This window comes from Argentina anserina, chromosome 4 (genome assembly GCF_933775445.1).
Source record: "Argentina anserina chromosome 4, drPotAnse1.1, whole genome shotgun sequence".
In the NCBI taxonomy this organism is placed as follows: domain Eukaryota; kingdom Viridiplantae; phylum Streptophyta; class Magnoliopsida; order Rosales; family Rosaceae; genus Argentina; species Argentina anserina.
This window is the reverse complement of record NC_065875.1, coordinates 26,857,122-26,873,253: the sequence shown is the minus strand read 5'-3', so window position 1 is coordinate 26,873,253 and position 16,132 is coordinate 26,857,122. Positions and strand designations below refer to the sequence as shown.

The window sequence follows — 16,132 nt, the reverse complement described above, 5'->3', positions numbered from 1 at the left end:
ACTAGTAATTAAAGAGTTGTGGAGTTGATTGATTAAGGCTCCTTGATTAAGATCTAAGTCTTAACTTCCAGCCACTACAAAAGATTAGGTTGGGCTTTAGTGGCTACGAGAATGCAACTTTTCTCTGTATTATATAATACCTAATGTGACTTACTCCTTCATTATTGGTGGTCCGTCTTTAAGCGTAGAGTTGAAGTGCTTACCATTAAGCCTATTCGACCTTTGCCTGCCTGAAGAACACATATACAGTATTGATTACAATACTACTTAAGTATAAACTAGATAGAGAGCCCGCGCCCAGGCGCGATTATTGATGGTTGACAGTTTATTTCTATGGCTAATTGATGGTGGTAAGTTTGTAAAGTTAGTTAATTAGTTCTTAATTAGCAACATTACTGTCCTACATAAGAAGACTATCATACTTTGTCATATTACCAGGTTTCACTTACATCTTCATTGGAGTTTATGCTCACAAAATAGCATCACACTATAATATATAAGCACACTATTATACATGAGCATCCCAGCTAAACTAAAGCAGCTGCTGTGTATTGAAGGTTCATGAGAGGTAGTTTCCACAAAAAAATACTCCTATTTTGATCTGTCATATTAATTAGGACCTCATCCAAAAATGTAGACTGTTGACTTCAGTCGCAGCTGTTATGAAGATGTTAGTGCAGCAAAAGTCATGCAAATAGCTAGTTCATTTTCTGTTTGCTTAGTCTCTGACCGGTTGGTGATGATGATGCATGTTTGTTTCCTTTCCTGTTATGAAGATATATAAAATGGAAATAGTTAATTAGACCTAATCTGCATTGTCAAATTGAATTGAAGTCATTCACAGACTTACCCTTTATTTTTTTTCTCACTCTCTGGTGTGAACATGCATATTTCAGTCGTTTGTCCTATTCGGTTTTTTCCATAATTCAGACGTTCAGGTGTTTCAGCAGTAGGGTGGACGGCATGGCCTGATGTTTGTGTGGACTGAGGGGCTTGGTGCACATCTTTGACCGAGAATTCACTGTTGTAGCTCATTTTGATTTCAAAGAGATGGGTTTGACCTATTGTGTTTGTGATCTCCTCTGGTAATTCTGTCTCACTTGCATAGAATCTTCTATTGAGGAGTTCTCGGCAAGACGCTCCGAAAAGTTCCTCGGCTGGTCTCCCCATTAAAGTCACCATGGATTCGTTAGTGTCGTCTTCAATTATCATGTAGACCTTGTAGCTGTATGCAAGTGTGGAGGTTAGTGAACAAAGATAGTAAAAGAAAGGTAAATGAAATTACTGTTGGAGGTTTGTTGGAATGAAAAATGTTTGGTCAAATTCGTTTGATCTATAGGTTATATGAGAATAGAATTTACCATGGAAGTGGTATCACTTCAGAAAGATGGTCTGGACAATTGTATTTATTGTTCTCCTCTTTCTTCTTGAGAACTTTAAAGCATTCGGGAATGGGGCAGCCCTTGTACCACCAGCCGTTGTCAGAAAAATCTATAATCTTACCAACAACATAGACAGGTTCTCCCTGCTGGTCATATATTTTGTTAGTGTTTAAAAACAAAGGTTTGCATATAAGTTGAATGAAGAAATTGTGGATACCAGATGTTCCTCAGGGTTGAGGGCGTTCAGTTCCGATAATTTGATTCGAGCTTGTTGGTCTTGTTCTTCAGCTGTCAGACACCTAAATGGTATTGGAAGCATTTTAACTTTGTCGTCTGGTCCACTGAATCTGGAAAAAAGTAAATGTGGATAATAGAAAATGATCAGCTGAAATATGTTGTAGTGAAAATGGTGGTCAAATCACTTACTCAGTCTTGTATTCTTCCCTCTGTGGAATAGTTGGGTCTATGATGATGCATGTATGGTTGGTGTTTGATCCTTTTGCACGACCTGTGCAAGATATCATCAGTTTTGTAGTAGACATTGGTATTAACAAAATTGTAATGGATAGTTTTTAGAGATTGTTTACGGTAGTATGTGCTTAATTTTAAGCTAGTAATGACAGCTAGCTTCGACGGTTCTGAACTTAGCACGGTTTCAAGAGGAAATTGTCGAGCAACATCTCCCCAAAGGGTGATTTTAAGGGTTTCTCTCCTGTATAAAATATATGACAGTCAGTAAGTTGTTTTGAAGCAGTTTCCTTTATAAAAGAAAAAAAAAAAAAGAGACATCAATATATAGAACATGGAGGTATAGTTAGTACCTGGAATTGTGAAGAGTTATCACACACTTTGATTCGGTTTTTTTTTCACTCCTCACAGATGCTATGTGTTGGGGTACGACATCTTTAATGCACCCATAAACATCTGATGTTGATTGAAACAACATAATGTGTTTACTATCAATGCGTTAATAATATACATAAACACAACTGATTTTGTGAGTTACCTGTGAGGATCTCTTGTTTGGCAACTTCAGCCAATAGTTGGTTGAACTCTAGGAGATGGAAAGAGTGTAATGGAATTGGTGCAACAGGTTCTGAGACCAAAACAAACTGTGTTTTTGCATTGAAATACACTATGGTGTGATGCTCAACAACCCTTGCTCGAGCAGGATCTCTTTGTGTGGGAAAACAAAAGATATCATATATACTTCCTTCCTGCATCTTGTAAGGAACGCGAGCAAGAGTCCTTTCTGCTATCATCGCATGGATTGCGTCGCCCTGTATAAGAAAACAATAAAATTGTGCAAGCCTTCAACAATATCATGCTTAATACTTTTATTAACATGGCAGGGGTCAATGGCATTCATGCGATTTGAAATCTCATTATCTGTATCATAAACATACAGCTGGGCATATTTTGGAGATTCACCTTCAGATGGTAATACAGAACCCATCAAATGATGTACTTGTCCGCATATTTTAAATATATAAGGTGTTGAACCATCATTTATACCATGGTCAATTTTTGCTCCCATTGAAGTAAAAGTCAAAGCAGAATTGTAAACACGGATATTTTCACGGAAACAAATACTACGACGACCATTTTTTGGATCCAATAATTCTTCCAGGTATGCTGGTGTAGAATTCACCAGCGGGAGTCTGATCTGTCCTTGTAAGCAACAATTGCTGTAAATAGGCTTTTTCTTGCGAGTGTGTTTTTGTGCTTCACCCAACCAAAAGCAAGCACGACAGTGTTGACATTCAAATGCATCATCGCCAGAATCATGATAATTTGTAATCCTAGCTGCAATTACCAGTACCAAAATTTCATGTTTTCAAAATGTATGAACAATAATTCGAACAAATTAATTTTAACAGGAGGACATAACCAACTCAGATGTAATATACCTGGTCGACTTCTTTGGTAGAATGCCTGGCCAAATGAAGTGGAGTTTTGGACTGCACCATATATTAAATAAGAAAAAGAGCATAAGAGTCTAAACATAATATTTAACAGCATTGGGATTAAATATTCATTGGCTGATGAATAATATTTATTAGTTCTTCACTGGTATGATGAATCTTTAGTAACATAACCGGCACTGATATGTTACTCTCTTATTATTCATAAATATTTATGTTGAAGCTTATATTGTTATGGTATATACCTGTAAATGATGGAACCAAATTATAAGAGACTAAGCAAACTACTGATTAATAACTTCTGAAATAGATATAGGAGTCTAGATTGTTTCATCACCATATTAATAACAGTGAAAAATGAAGAGCAATCAGTTGGACAAAATCATAGTGATTTATAGATACCTATTTCATTCTCACTTATCTCAGACATAGTGATGCATTTGAAATTTGCTGTGTCATTTTTTGTTCCGCTTGTGTCTCCATGCTCATAACATCGTGAATCTACTGCTATATTATCATGTCTTGGCTGATGATCATTTCCATTCAACTCATCCAACATTCTTTTCCTCCTGCTCATTCTACTCTTGTAAGCCATGACTGAAAAAATACACGGCAGAGAATCAAATTTCTGTCACATTAAATGCAACATCTATATGTAACAATATTCATACATACTCAAACATATTTACATAGGTTATTACTGGAAACTGTCCATCATAGAAATTGATTAAGACAAAAACAGTGAGATGACTGAGTTAAAGAGCTAAACAATAACCTATATGTACATATATGTATAAGATCCTATATGTACAAAACACAGCAGCTCGATATAACCAAACATAATAACCCACACATATAGTTTATAATCAACTTGAGAAAACTTATATTTAGACCATTGGTGTAGGTGTAGACAATCCACATTCCAGAAAACATATAAACCCAAATCATAACTCAATCCAAATTGAAACTAACCTAATTTGTGAGATTAATAAACTAATTTAATTAAAACCCAACTCATAACTCAATCCAAATCTAACCTTAATCCATACCAGAACCCAACATATTGATTTCAATTCAAACAACACCAAGAATTCATTGTGAAACCCAGAAGAGTTTTTACCTGTTCCGGCTCTTCAAGGTTAACTCCAAACCTGAGGTCTTGGTCTGCGCCACTTTTCAAAATCAGACCCAAAAATCCAGAAAACCCAGATATAGAAAAAAATTGTGACTACAGAGATGGAAGTGAATTCGTTGATCGGGAAACTTACCAGCAAATTCTGGTTATGAGTGAATAGGTGAGTCGGAGGAGATCGAAGAAAGAGAATTGGAGAATGAGGAGAAGAACTTATATAAATCCACAATATTATATAAGTTTGAAGAACCCATAACAAAACTAAGATGGAAAAAATTAAAGATAGTGTATGAAGATGTACAGGCGGCCAGTGAAAGTTCTATACATGTGTCGAAAAATAGGGGTTGTGGGTGAAGAGGTGATGAGTGAGTCATCTGGAGAAGAAGTTTATTTAGGTATATGGCAGATAGCTCGGCGGGAGCCGGTACTATTCATAAGCCGAATAGCAGATAGCTCGGCGGGAGCCGGTACTATTCATAAGCCGAATAGCCCCGAACTCTGCCTTAGTATATAGTAAACTAGTTGTGAGGCCGCGCTCTGCAGCGGCGTTAGCTAGTGTCCTTTGGAGTTAAGCAAGGGTTACATGACAAGTTGTGCAGGCAGTAGTATGTAGGAGAAATATCTAAAGACGTGTTCATCATGTTTTGTTGTACAGTGTAACTAAACACTTGTAGCACTTTCATATAGCTCTAAACTCCTAAATTCATCGGGGATCAGTTTAGTCATATAAACTCATACTTCATAATTCAACTTGCTGAAAATAAACTTAAATTCACTTCTAATTTTGAATAGAAAATGGACTGACTACTAATTTCATAAAACACCGGAAAAACCGAACTCGTTAATCCAAGAGTAACAGAAAGTGAAAATGCATAAATTATATGCATAGCCCCATATACTTAATATGTGCATTTGTAGCTTTATATTCTTGTGATTAACAACTCAAATGCCAAAATGCAGAAGACACATAACCTGCATAACATAGACTTCTATATAAGTAAAAGAAATACAACAAAGGAAGATATGACCCCAATCAGTGCAAAAAAAAAATTTATATTACTCACCAGGACCAAAAACATGTTAAATACAAATTTTAAAAACACACAAATTTGCACCACCTCTTTAAACACAAACTGTTATTCCAAATTTTAAAATAGAGGCTTTATTGCTGGCATAAATTGTGTAGGCAGTAGTTTATAGGAGAAATATTTAAAGAGGTGGTCATCATGTTTTGTTCGGCAGTGTACCTAGAACACATGAACTTTCATATAGCTCTAAACCCCAAAATTTATCTGGATCAGTTTGTAGTCATATAAACACATGCCCCAACATTCAACTTGCTGAAAATAAACCTGATCCACTTCTAATTTCAAAAAGAAAAGAGTAGCGAGTCCAGAATAATTGTATAAAGCACTGGAAAAACACCTAGCAATATGAACTAACATCTTGGATTAACAGAAAGAGAAAATACATCAATTATACACATATTCTTGCTAATGATGAACAAATATCATTGAAAATCCTATCATATGGGGCTTATGGGCATAATCTCGAAAGGATCAATATGCACACCATTCATTAATCCGTATATAACACTAAAACTGAATATGTTTTCCAAGAAAGAGCTCAACAGTACCACAATGCTGCCGTAAAGGGCTTTTGTTTTAAATGCAATTGAAGTTCTAGATTCATTTGGGTTATGGGGTTTTCATGCATTTTCCATTCATATGTATACATGATTTTTTTTCCAAAATATTCTAGAACCCAAATCCACATCCAATCTAACAAATGAAAAACAATAAAAAGAAACATAGAACTCCACACTTCAACCTAACAACCCAGAATAACCTTCTTTATTGTCCTTAACACGGAAAATTGAAGGATTGAAGAACGAATATGAAGATAAAACGTACAAAAAAATTGACAATAGCCACACACAAAACTCACAAAACTTTCCACCTCTTCATTCTACTGACGTCTCATTCATAAAGTTAACAGGAAAACCAATAAATGATGGTAAAGATAGCATTTGAGGACCAAAAAGAAGAGAAAAAATTATGTCTCCTTGCAGCACCAAGTACAGCTGAAATAATGAAGAATTAAATTCAGCCAAGAACAAAAGCCAAAACCACAATTCAACATAAAAGACTTCCCACAATTTGAGGAGATATAAAGAGAAAATAAGATCAACCAAACCGAACTAAAATGCGGCTCACCGTTTAACGTAACTTGCACTCCTAACAGAAATCACCACTTTCCAATTGCAACCATCACCACGGATTCAGGTATCTTGAAATATTCAAAAATAACATATTATTAAAGACTCAAATAATTGCAAGTAAAATAAAAACCAACAGAACCTCAACCTGCAAATAGGTACCATTGAAAATTTGCAATACAAACTTCAAAAAGGAAAGCAAAAAATTAAGCACTAACGACCCGTTCAAACTGTACCTTCAAAAAGCAAGGCTATATAGATTCCCATAGCTCACCTTGCAGTTCCAAGTTTAGCTGAAGCACAAACAATTTACATTCAGCCAAAAACACAACCGAAAACAAATGTTCTGCTCAAAATTAGGAAGTCAAGCACATCAATCAATTCCCAGAAGCAACCAGCAACACGAATTGCAGGTTCACAACACGAACACCACTGGTTAATACACCCATTGAACCCCAACTGAAAACACCAGAGCATAATCTAATCCCTTCGAAAGTAAGTTATTAACAGGTCTACATTAGCACTCATGTGAAAGTAAAATAAACTAAACACAGACCTTAAATACAAAATTTGGCTCGCAACATCTTTAAGTAAAACCCACAAAAACAAAAATAAATACTCATGAAACTCGATAGAGAATCCAATTAGTCCTATAAATATATAAACATAAACTCACACCAGAACTCCAATGAGTCTAAGCTGTGTTTTCTCACATAACATCACACGTTGTATCACATGAAGATCTTATATTTTTATTCACCATCAGGAAAAAAGAACATAAGTGTCATCTTGCTCTCACTTCTAATAAGATATGCACAAACTCACCTTCGATTGCAAAATCAATGGTAAATATTATCCTCCAGTGACCTTACCCTATCCGATAATCTAAATCCAAATGACATAACTTGCTCCAATAGTAAATGTTATAAGTTACCTAATAACAAAGTAAAACCAAACAACATTACCCGCTTCAAAACAACAGCAATGTAAATACCATAACCATATTTTAATAAACAAATCAACTATTACGGGCATTAGTATCATCCAACCCTTATAACTTTATACCATATATCTAATGATGAACTAAGCATGTGCTTCAATTTGCTCAAGCTTTTACTTCTGGATTAGTACAATGATCAAATGTAACAATCATATATACAGAGAACCAAAACCAAGATGATCACTATAAAAACATAGATGGAACAGAAACCCAGAATCAATCATATACAGAGAAAAGTGCAAAACATGACGATCGAGTGTTACGATCAACATTTTTTCGTAATTTCCTTTGGTTAATACTCATTGTTCATACATCATTGCTCTGGTCTTCTTTTTTTCCAGTTATCTATTCCTAGTTTTTGCTTCATCTTAATTGTCTTCAAGACGCAAACAGTTCACTCATGTACACAAACAAATGATATGAAAAATATTAATGGGAAAACAATAACCATGTTCTCCTAACAAATCATTTATCAATTTATAGCTATTTTGAACTCTTAGCATCTAATCCATATTTGACAAATCCACAGAAATAGCCATAGAACGTAACAATAGATCAAAACACAGCCATTTTCATATATGTAATTTAAATAATTGGGTTTGTTACCTGTAAAGAATGAATAAAAGAAATTTAATGCGCTTATGCAGCAACTTGAATCCTCTCCCAGAATTGATTTTGCCTCAAGAATTTATTATGTTACATGAACAAATAAGAAAACCCAGTAAGAGCTACATCAAAGAAATTGATGATAACCCAAACAAAGCAATTGAGGTTGTAAACCTTCAGAAAAAAACTTAAAGATAAAAACGTATACAACATACCAAACTCAAATCAAAGAGTAATGACATTGTTCATTCCATGACAATACCATTGAAGGAAGACACTACGTTAATATTGAGTACAAAGTAAAAGTTCAAATGTATAAGGAAGTAACAGGAGAAATTGAAAGCAAATTGTTCAGTAACTTGCTGCTGCTTAAATTTCAGTTCATCTTCCATACTCATCATCTCTCAGACAAAAGGTACTGAGCTATGTCATATGGTTAATGAAGTGAGAGTTCAACTTGTGGTGCTTAAGACATTGAGGGGGCCGATTCACCAAAAATGTAGTAAAAGTAACAAAGAAACTCGTCATTTCCAAATGGTTCAGCTTAATCCTTTCAACTCAAGACTTATATCGGTCAATTAGGATTACTACAATGCAAGTCTACAAAAGTGAAATTAGACAACCTGATAAGATGATTTTCATATCAATAAAGAGATAAGACTATGTAGAAGTTCAAAAGCAAGTGGATTCTTGATCAATTTTAGAGATTAAAAGAAGCTTAACATGTAATCAGTGCTATTCTAATCAGTTTCCCAGAAATGCTTTAGCTCAATCAAGATTATTTCAAAATAACCAAAGAAATGTATAGAAAGAATCAAATTAAAGATAGAAAAGCACTTATGAGGGTGTCTTCTCCCAGTAACATAGCGCATATGAACTGTTGAAATTGTTGACAAAGGCTATGCGCATATGCACTGTAAATGCACTTTCTGTCCATTTAGAGCAAAAATACACTTTCTGGTGATAGGGTGTGTTGAACAAAAGCACAAATATAATGTAGTAGGAAAAGTTCACGAAAAAGTGAGCATCTAAAAATTACAATTCATTCAGAACACATTAAGAAATCAAAAGCACATAAAAATGACACTTACCCAGATTGTTTTAATTGAACGAATGTTGATGCATATCTTTGGCTTGCAATGTTCTCAGCCAAAATATTGGAGACTGACAACAGTTGATCCAGAACCTGATAAGATAACAACCAAAATTGGTTCTGAGAAGTTAAAATCAAAGAAGATCCACAATGGTACAAATTCCACTATAATTGAGCACCATTAAACGTGACAATAAAAGCTACGGACTCAATTCATAGAATGTTTACCAATAGCTATAAGCAAGGCAGAGAATGTTCCAAACAACTATATAATATCTAACATAACAGTTCCCCTTTCTGCATCTATAGTTATCAACAAAAAAAGAAAAACTCACACTAATCCAACGCCCCAATAATTAAACCAAATTCAAATGCAATCGTAATTAGACTTGAAACTTGGGCAATGCAAAGAAAGATTTTTGTTTGAAAAGAAAGGTTCAAATGAAAATATTAAGGAGAATGTGGATACCTGCACAATGAAAGCTACAAATTTAATTCAATGAGTGCTTATCAAAGTCGGTGGGCGATGGAACGAAAATCTTTCTGTACAAAAAGAATGGAACCCATTAACTGATTATTGAATATTAAGCACCCTTAAAATCAAAAACACAATCAAATTTCCCCAACATTTAAATAAATTCAAATGCAACCGAAGTCAGCCTTGAAACTTGGGTATTTCAAAGATTTTTGTTTAAAAAAAAGTTCAAATGAAAATCTGAAGGAGGATGTGGATACCTGCACAATGAAAGCTACAACTTCCATTCAATGAGTGATGCAATGACTCTTTCCGCATAAAAAAAAAAATGAAACCCGTTAGCTCATTATTGAATATTAACTTGTAAAGCACCCTCAAAATCAAAAACATAATCAAATAGCCACAGTTATCCAAACTTCATAGCAATCATACATGAAATTTAAAAATAATTTGTGAGAACGTCTTTCCCAAACAATCTAGCAAATGACCCTTACTTTATTACTTCCTATATCAAATATTTATTCTCCTGTCACCTCTACCATAATCAGCAGTAGTTAAACAGTTCATTATCTGATCTTCCATGTGGGATTTTGGAATTCATTTGTCTTATTTTGTTATTTGTTCAATATATTAACACTATCTCTATCTTGTTGCAATTTGTGTACGTATTTCTCATTCTAGTATCACACATTGAACTTAAAATACATATGCCAACTTTCTTATCTTCTTCAATGGTTTCCTAATTTACAGAAGAACAAAAATCTGCAAATTTATAATAATTAAAGAATTTATAATGGGAGTCCATGTTCAAGACAGAAGCATATACATCCAGCAACAAATTGTTTGAGTTCGTCAGCTATAAGAAGATCAATCAGAACATACGATAAAATACAAAAACTTACCCATACTCATCTCTTGCTGAATAGCCCCAATTCCAAATACCCAGATCTCCCCACCGAATACGAACGACGCCAACGAAATCAATATCTTCTCTCCCGCTCTTGCTTAGCCTGCCCTCATTTTCTTATCCCAAAATCCCAATTCGTCTTCTATATCAATCCATAGGACCTATCATGTAGTGATTCGTTCTCAGAGACGACTATGAGAAGAGCGAGGGTAGTTGGCGTCCATGAGAAGACCTCATGGTCTAACACGGAATTTCTAATGTGGCGACACCTCTCCCTTCCTCCTCCACGAACCAACAAAAGAACCACACAAACATGCACCTTGGAAAAATAGTAAATGTGAATGGCAAAACGGTAAATATACTAAAAATCCTTATGATCCAATGACCACTCTAACCATCCTCCCCTCTCCAAACCCAGCTAAATATAAGGGTACCACCGTCTGCACACTGTACTGTGAACAGTGTTAAGCGGTGAACAGTAAACCCACCACGCTTAATAGTATGGAAACCACCGTCTGCGCACTGTACTGTGAACAGTGTTAAGCGGTGAACAGTAAAATCCACCCACGCTTAATAGTATGGAAATATAGAAAAGTCTAACTGCAAATTGGCCCACACATGAGGTGACAAAGTTGTACACTTATGAAATTTTGGGCTTAGAAACTACGGTCAAACAACTTCAATCCTGATGTGATTTTGACAAAAACTGACCAACTAGCTACAACCGGTACCATTTTAAGAGCTAGATGTCATAGCCATTTAACCACTACATTTGATCCATGTGCCACTTCTTTCTTCGATGTAAAATCTTCAACTAACAATAACAATAATAAGTTCTTCCAATTTAATCAGGTCGGCCTGCTTGAACTCTAAACGACAACCCACATATGCATTCCGTTCAATCAACCAGCAATGCCTACAGTAGCCATTCTCAAAAAATGGGATATGATATAGACAACCCACATGATATGTTCCCAGACAAAACAAAGCCAACCTTTTGATCTCCAAGATCGACAAAGACGTGCGACAAGTTCTCATAGTCACGCATTAAGGTATTAATAACAGCAAAGGTACAAAGACATATGTCACGAAACATGCATATACCACCATCATCAACTGAATGTAACACAGACGCATATAGATCACGATCACGATAGGAAAACATGACATGCGTGCCATCTTTCACTTCCAGAACTAAAGCCCTCCCTTCGAAGGGGAAACACCCACCATCAAACAAAGAAGCCATTTCTCTCCATTTCTTTTCCTTGTCATTCACGTCAAACACATAACGGGCATGTCAGAACAATTTGGATTCCTATGGCCCCCGGCTGAGATCAAGATCTTGCTACCAACAACAGCATAAGCATATTCTATACGATACAGACAGTGCATGTAACACTCTCCTTCTTGTTCCAGTGTGTAAATTGGAGGATCCGGCAGAACCTCACATTCACCGGTACGGCTATTGTAAACCTCGAAGGTGGGATGTTCAACAGCACCAACAGCGGGTTGACCTGCGAGACCATAGAAATTACCCTTTACCTCAAAAAGCATGGGATGTTTCTTTTCATTCAGGAAACTCCAGTCATGCTTTTGTCAACTAATAGACTCTGGAGTAAAACTATAGAAATCTCCACGAGGCAAAAGACACACTAGATTTTTTGGATCAGGTTGTGGAACCATACCACCAGCGAAGAAGAATTGGGAGCTGGAGGTGCAGCAACCCATATAAAGTGGGATGTTTTCCTCCGGGCTAGGGAAATTCTCCCAGGGGCATATCCATGCTCGCTGGCGCAACTGAAATTCTGATTTAATTTTGGTGGTGCAATAGTCGCAATCAGTTAATGTTCCAGTTTCGAAGCTAAACTTACAAGAGCATGACAGTAAGTGGGACAATTTGATGGTGCGGAAAACGTAACAACTTTTTCCCATCCAGTTAATTTCATGGAAACACATATACAGCTCTTTCTCCTTCGACTTCGGCGTAGGAACTATTCCTCCTCCATAATACGTATGGCATGCATCCAGGCAGGGAGCTGCACAAGACAAGCACATAAGAATGCAGTTTCAAGATTGCATATGCACATATTCAGGAATACATAGACACACTAAAGCGCTCTGCAGAATATGAAAGAAAAAACTCAAAAAAAAATTGTATTCTCATTTAAGCAAAGAAGACCTACTGTGTTTTACATGCAGCACAAATTAATGTCTGCTGTTGAAGTGACGAACAAATAGTGGTTTACACACCTAGGGTTCAGCATTAAAGGCTACCTCAAAGAAAGGGGAATGATACGGTTAAACATAAATAACTTAATAAACCTTTAGAGGGGACGAAATGCGTGGCACCTTAACAAGTTTGTTAAATGCAGGCCACGATCAATTATCTGGCAGTCAAGATGAAGATAAAATTTGCAAGCATAGCAACTATTAGATAAAACACTTGAGGTGTTAGTGCTACAGATCATTATGCAGTAAAAACTAGAAGTTATATACCTTCCGGATTATCATATGTTTCAGATTACAAACAGATGGCTCCCTAGGAAATAATGGCCTGGGGTAGTTTTCCATCTCCATCACCTTGGAGACACACAGTTCAGCACCCCACTCATCATAACCATGAAAAGTGTAAAACTGGTAATCAGGACACCAGCGCCACCTTGTACCGCAACCTTCAGTGTCCCATTCGAGGACATATCTCGTTTTATTGGAGTTGGGCATCAGCTCACCATTGTAGGAGTTCAAGACAAAGTGAGCCATGCTGTGCTGCTCAAACTCGACAAAACCATAAGCTTCAGGAAGAACTGTTGCAGCCAAAACCTACAATCACCACCACACAAAAAATAGCATGAATAGAACATAATGGGATTGTTTCTGAGACACACAGAAAGTCGTTGGTTTTATATAATTTCTGGTGAAAACCTAATGTACCAAGCAACGTACAAGTACTTTCACCAAAAGCAAATCAGATGTATTCATGCCTAAATATATGTACCTCTGCGTTGTCATTGAAGCACTGGAAGAGATATCTCGCATCCATCTGGCATCATAAGTCGGCGACCCGTATGGAGCGAATCTCCTTCGGGCACTCCTGAGGATGCGACATGGTTTCAGGGGGTTCGAAGACCTCCGATTAGGGTTTCTTCTTTGTAATCTTTAGTCTATATTTAGCTATAGACTGAGCGTAGGACTTGTATTTATAAGGTCTTGTGTCTTATACGGATCGAGGATACAAAAACACACAATTTTATAACCTAATAACCTTAATAGCAAATCTTTAGAATTGTATTAATCATTTATTGTTTCCTATCAATATATTATATCACATAAATAATATATTACCGGATAATTATTATTATAATCTCAACTATTTAATCATCAACTAATTGGTTTTCCTTAGTATATTCTAAGACATGATATGTTCAATATAGTCTTACATTCTTTTCTTTTTGGAGAGGAAAATTCTATTATGTGGCGACAATGACTCAGGTACCTATTCTGTATTGATAATAAGCAACATCGATCTGCCCATCCATGCCTTTCCAAATGTATACCTAATAGAACAAATTAATGGAGAATAGTATGTAATGTAATATTACTAGCTAGCTTGGAATAACATGCAAGTATTGATCGGAGCTGGAACACAGCCCTATCAAGTCTTTACGGAAACATTTGGAAAGCAGTCAAGCTTTCCTTGGACACAGAAAATCGGAAACTCATTGATTCTAAAATTATTTTAACGGACTGGCCAGCCTCATAGGTTTTTCGGCGGCCCACTGGGTTTAGGGTTTATGATAATACTATGATGCTCTAAGTTTATGAAAAGTTCATATATATATATATATATATATATATGAGAAATGTGTTAGAATATATATATATATATGAGATATATATATATATATATATGTATATATAAATGAGAAATGTGTTAGAATTGCTCTTAGACGCAAAAGGGTTATGATTTCGGTGAAACAAATATAATTAAAACAGAAGTTTATATAAAGAAGTCGGTGCATGCCCTGAGAAGCAAGTAATACAACCAGAATAGCTGGACCTTCTAAAGCAATACAGTAACCAGAATAACTGCTTAAGTGTTTGCATTTTCAAGTTTTAAAGCTACAACTCCTCAGGGAAATGACAAATTCTGAAATTGTAGTTTTGTTTCTTAAAGCTACGGATATATGCTTTCCCAAGGAAACAGGAAATTATGCAATGACAGTGAAAGATTCTGATGTTGGCATGATCATAACTTCCTTTATATATTAGATCAAAAGGTGCTAGCATTGGAGAAGAATCAAATTGACAAATTATTTCATAATGTGAGACGAATCTATCTTGCTGAACTGAAGTATACGTACTTGACGTGTCTGTCGAGGGTACCAAAACGCACAATGTAGTATCTAAGTATATAAGTACAATTAAAGCAATTAATCCAAGATTAACATGTAGATTAAGACAGCCCCATCGATCAAATGAGACTCACAAGTGAGAATGTGATCCTTTTGTTTCCTCTTTTCCATAAATATTAATGTGTGACAGAATTATAAATTGATAGTTACGTTCCGTATTGAGTACTACCCTTCATAGCCTCTCATTACAAGACATCAACTCTACCACTGTAAAAGATCGAAAGGAAGGAACTTCAGATCCTCACAATGTCATAATTAAAAAGAAAGAGGTATGAAAGAAGCTTACTTGGGCCAATTTCTTCAGGAAGTAATCACAAACTTAGGAATAGAATACTAACAAGAGTCCAGACGTCCAGTGCGTCCTACCAAGCTAGTTTGCGGAATCCCACAGAATAGAATAACTTGACTTAGCGTCGTCTTCCCTCTCCCTTTTTTTCAATCAAAGCTCCTTTTCAGATGCAACATCGATTATCATAACCATTAACCCTTCAAAACTCAATTTCGTTCTGCATTCGTTGCAATCTTTTTTTGGATAGGCATCTTTCAGGTCTTGTGTCAATCCCCTCGAAAGTTTTCTGTCCTTTAATTATTTAAGTAGCTACAAGTTAGAAGGTAATAAGTCACAAACCAGCTAGCTAGCTTAGGATTGAAGCCAGCTAGGGATGAAACACACGAGCGAACTACGCAAAAGGAAGTCTCTCTGTGAGAAATCAATGGTGTTGGTAGCGAACATCATTAGGCTTTCATCTGATTCCCTTAGTAAAATGAGTTGCGGAACCACCACGACGACAACAGCAATTACACCAGTGCAGCCAAGAACAGCTCAGTCGGGGCATGAAACCACCAACGTCGTGCGTAGTACAAGTACTAGAGCTGCTGCTTCCACCAAGGTTTTGGTAGATATACAACCTTATCGGCGTCCGAGTACAAGCCAGAAAGGACCAGAGGAACCAGCTCCTGTTGCTCGAAACAATCATCATGA

General features: G+C 36.0%; 1 protein-coding gene across 15 annotated transcripts; it reads right to left on the bottom strand.

Annotated features, from left to right (window-relative positions):
- Positions 1 to 401: 401 nt before the first annotated feature.
- Positions 402 to 11,018, bottom strand: LOC126792603 (uncharacterized). 15 transcript variants are annotated; one of them, XM_050519015.1, is made up of 19 exons: positions 10,734 to 11,018; positions 10,092 to 10,139; positions 9,826 to 9,899; positions 8,264 to 9,449; positions 6,894 to 6,950; positions 6,656 to 6,728; positions 4,576 to 6,522; positions 4,428 to 4,471; positions 3,710 to 3,904; positions 3,293 to 3,343; positions 2,814 to 3,188; positions 2,389 to 2,662; positions 2,204 to 2,306; positions 1,970 to 2,094; positions 1,809 to 1,890; positions 1,600 to 1,729; positions 1,362 to 1,528; positions 851 to 1,225; positions 402 to 765 (listed from the first exon to the last, which is right to left on the bottom strand). In XM_050519015.1, exons 12-19 carry the CDS (start codon positions 2,642 to 2,644, stop codon positions 699 to 701), a joined length of 1,305 nt encoding a protein of 434 aa, XP_050374972.1. In that variant the 5' UTR covers positions 2,645 to 2,662; positions 2,814 to 3,188; positions 3,293 to 3,343; positions 3,710 to 3,904; positions 4,428 to 4,471; positions 4,576 to 6,522; positions 6,656 to 6,728; positions 6,894 to 6,950; positions 8,264 to 9,449; positions 9,826 to 9,899; positions 10,092 to 10,139; positions 10,734 to 11,018; the 3' UTR covers positions 402 to 698. The 15 variants fall into 15 exon arrangements, with proteins under 15 accessions (XP_050374972.1, XP_050374974.1, XP_050374976.1 ...); XM_050519017.1 differs by having other exon boundaries at positions 4,428 to 6,522; positions 8,264 to 8,863; positions 9,355 to 9,449; XM_050519019.1 differs by having other exon boundaries at positions 4,428 to 6,522; positions 8,264 to 8,336; positions 9,355 to 9,449.
- Between the last annotated feature and the right edge of the window lie 5,114 nt (positions 11,019 to 16,132).

Excerpts from the sequence above, each read along its gene's own strand:
- LOC126792603 (XM_050519013.1), bottom strand. The coding sequence starts at position 2,644 with ATGATAGCAGAAAGGACTCTTGCTCGCGTTCCTTACAAGATGCAGGAA. Across the intron at positions 1,529-1,599 it reads TCAACCCTGAGGAACATCTG|CAGGGAGAACCTGTCTATGT; the intron begins GTATCCACAATT and ends ATATATGACCAG. Across the intron at positions 1,226-1,361 it reads GAAGTGATACCACTTCCATG|CTACAAGGTCTACATGATAA; the intron begins GTAAATTCTATT and ends ACTTGCATACAG.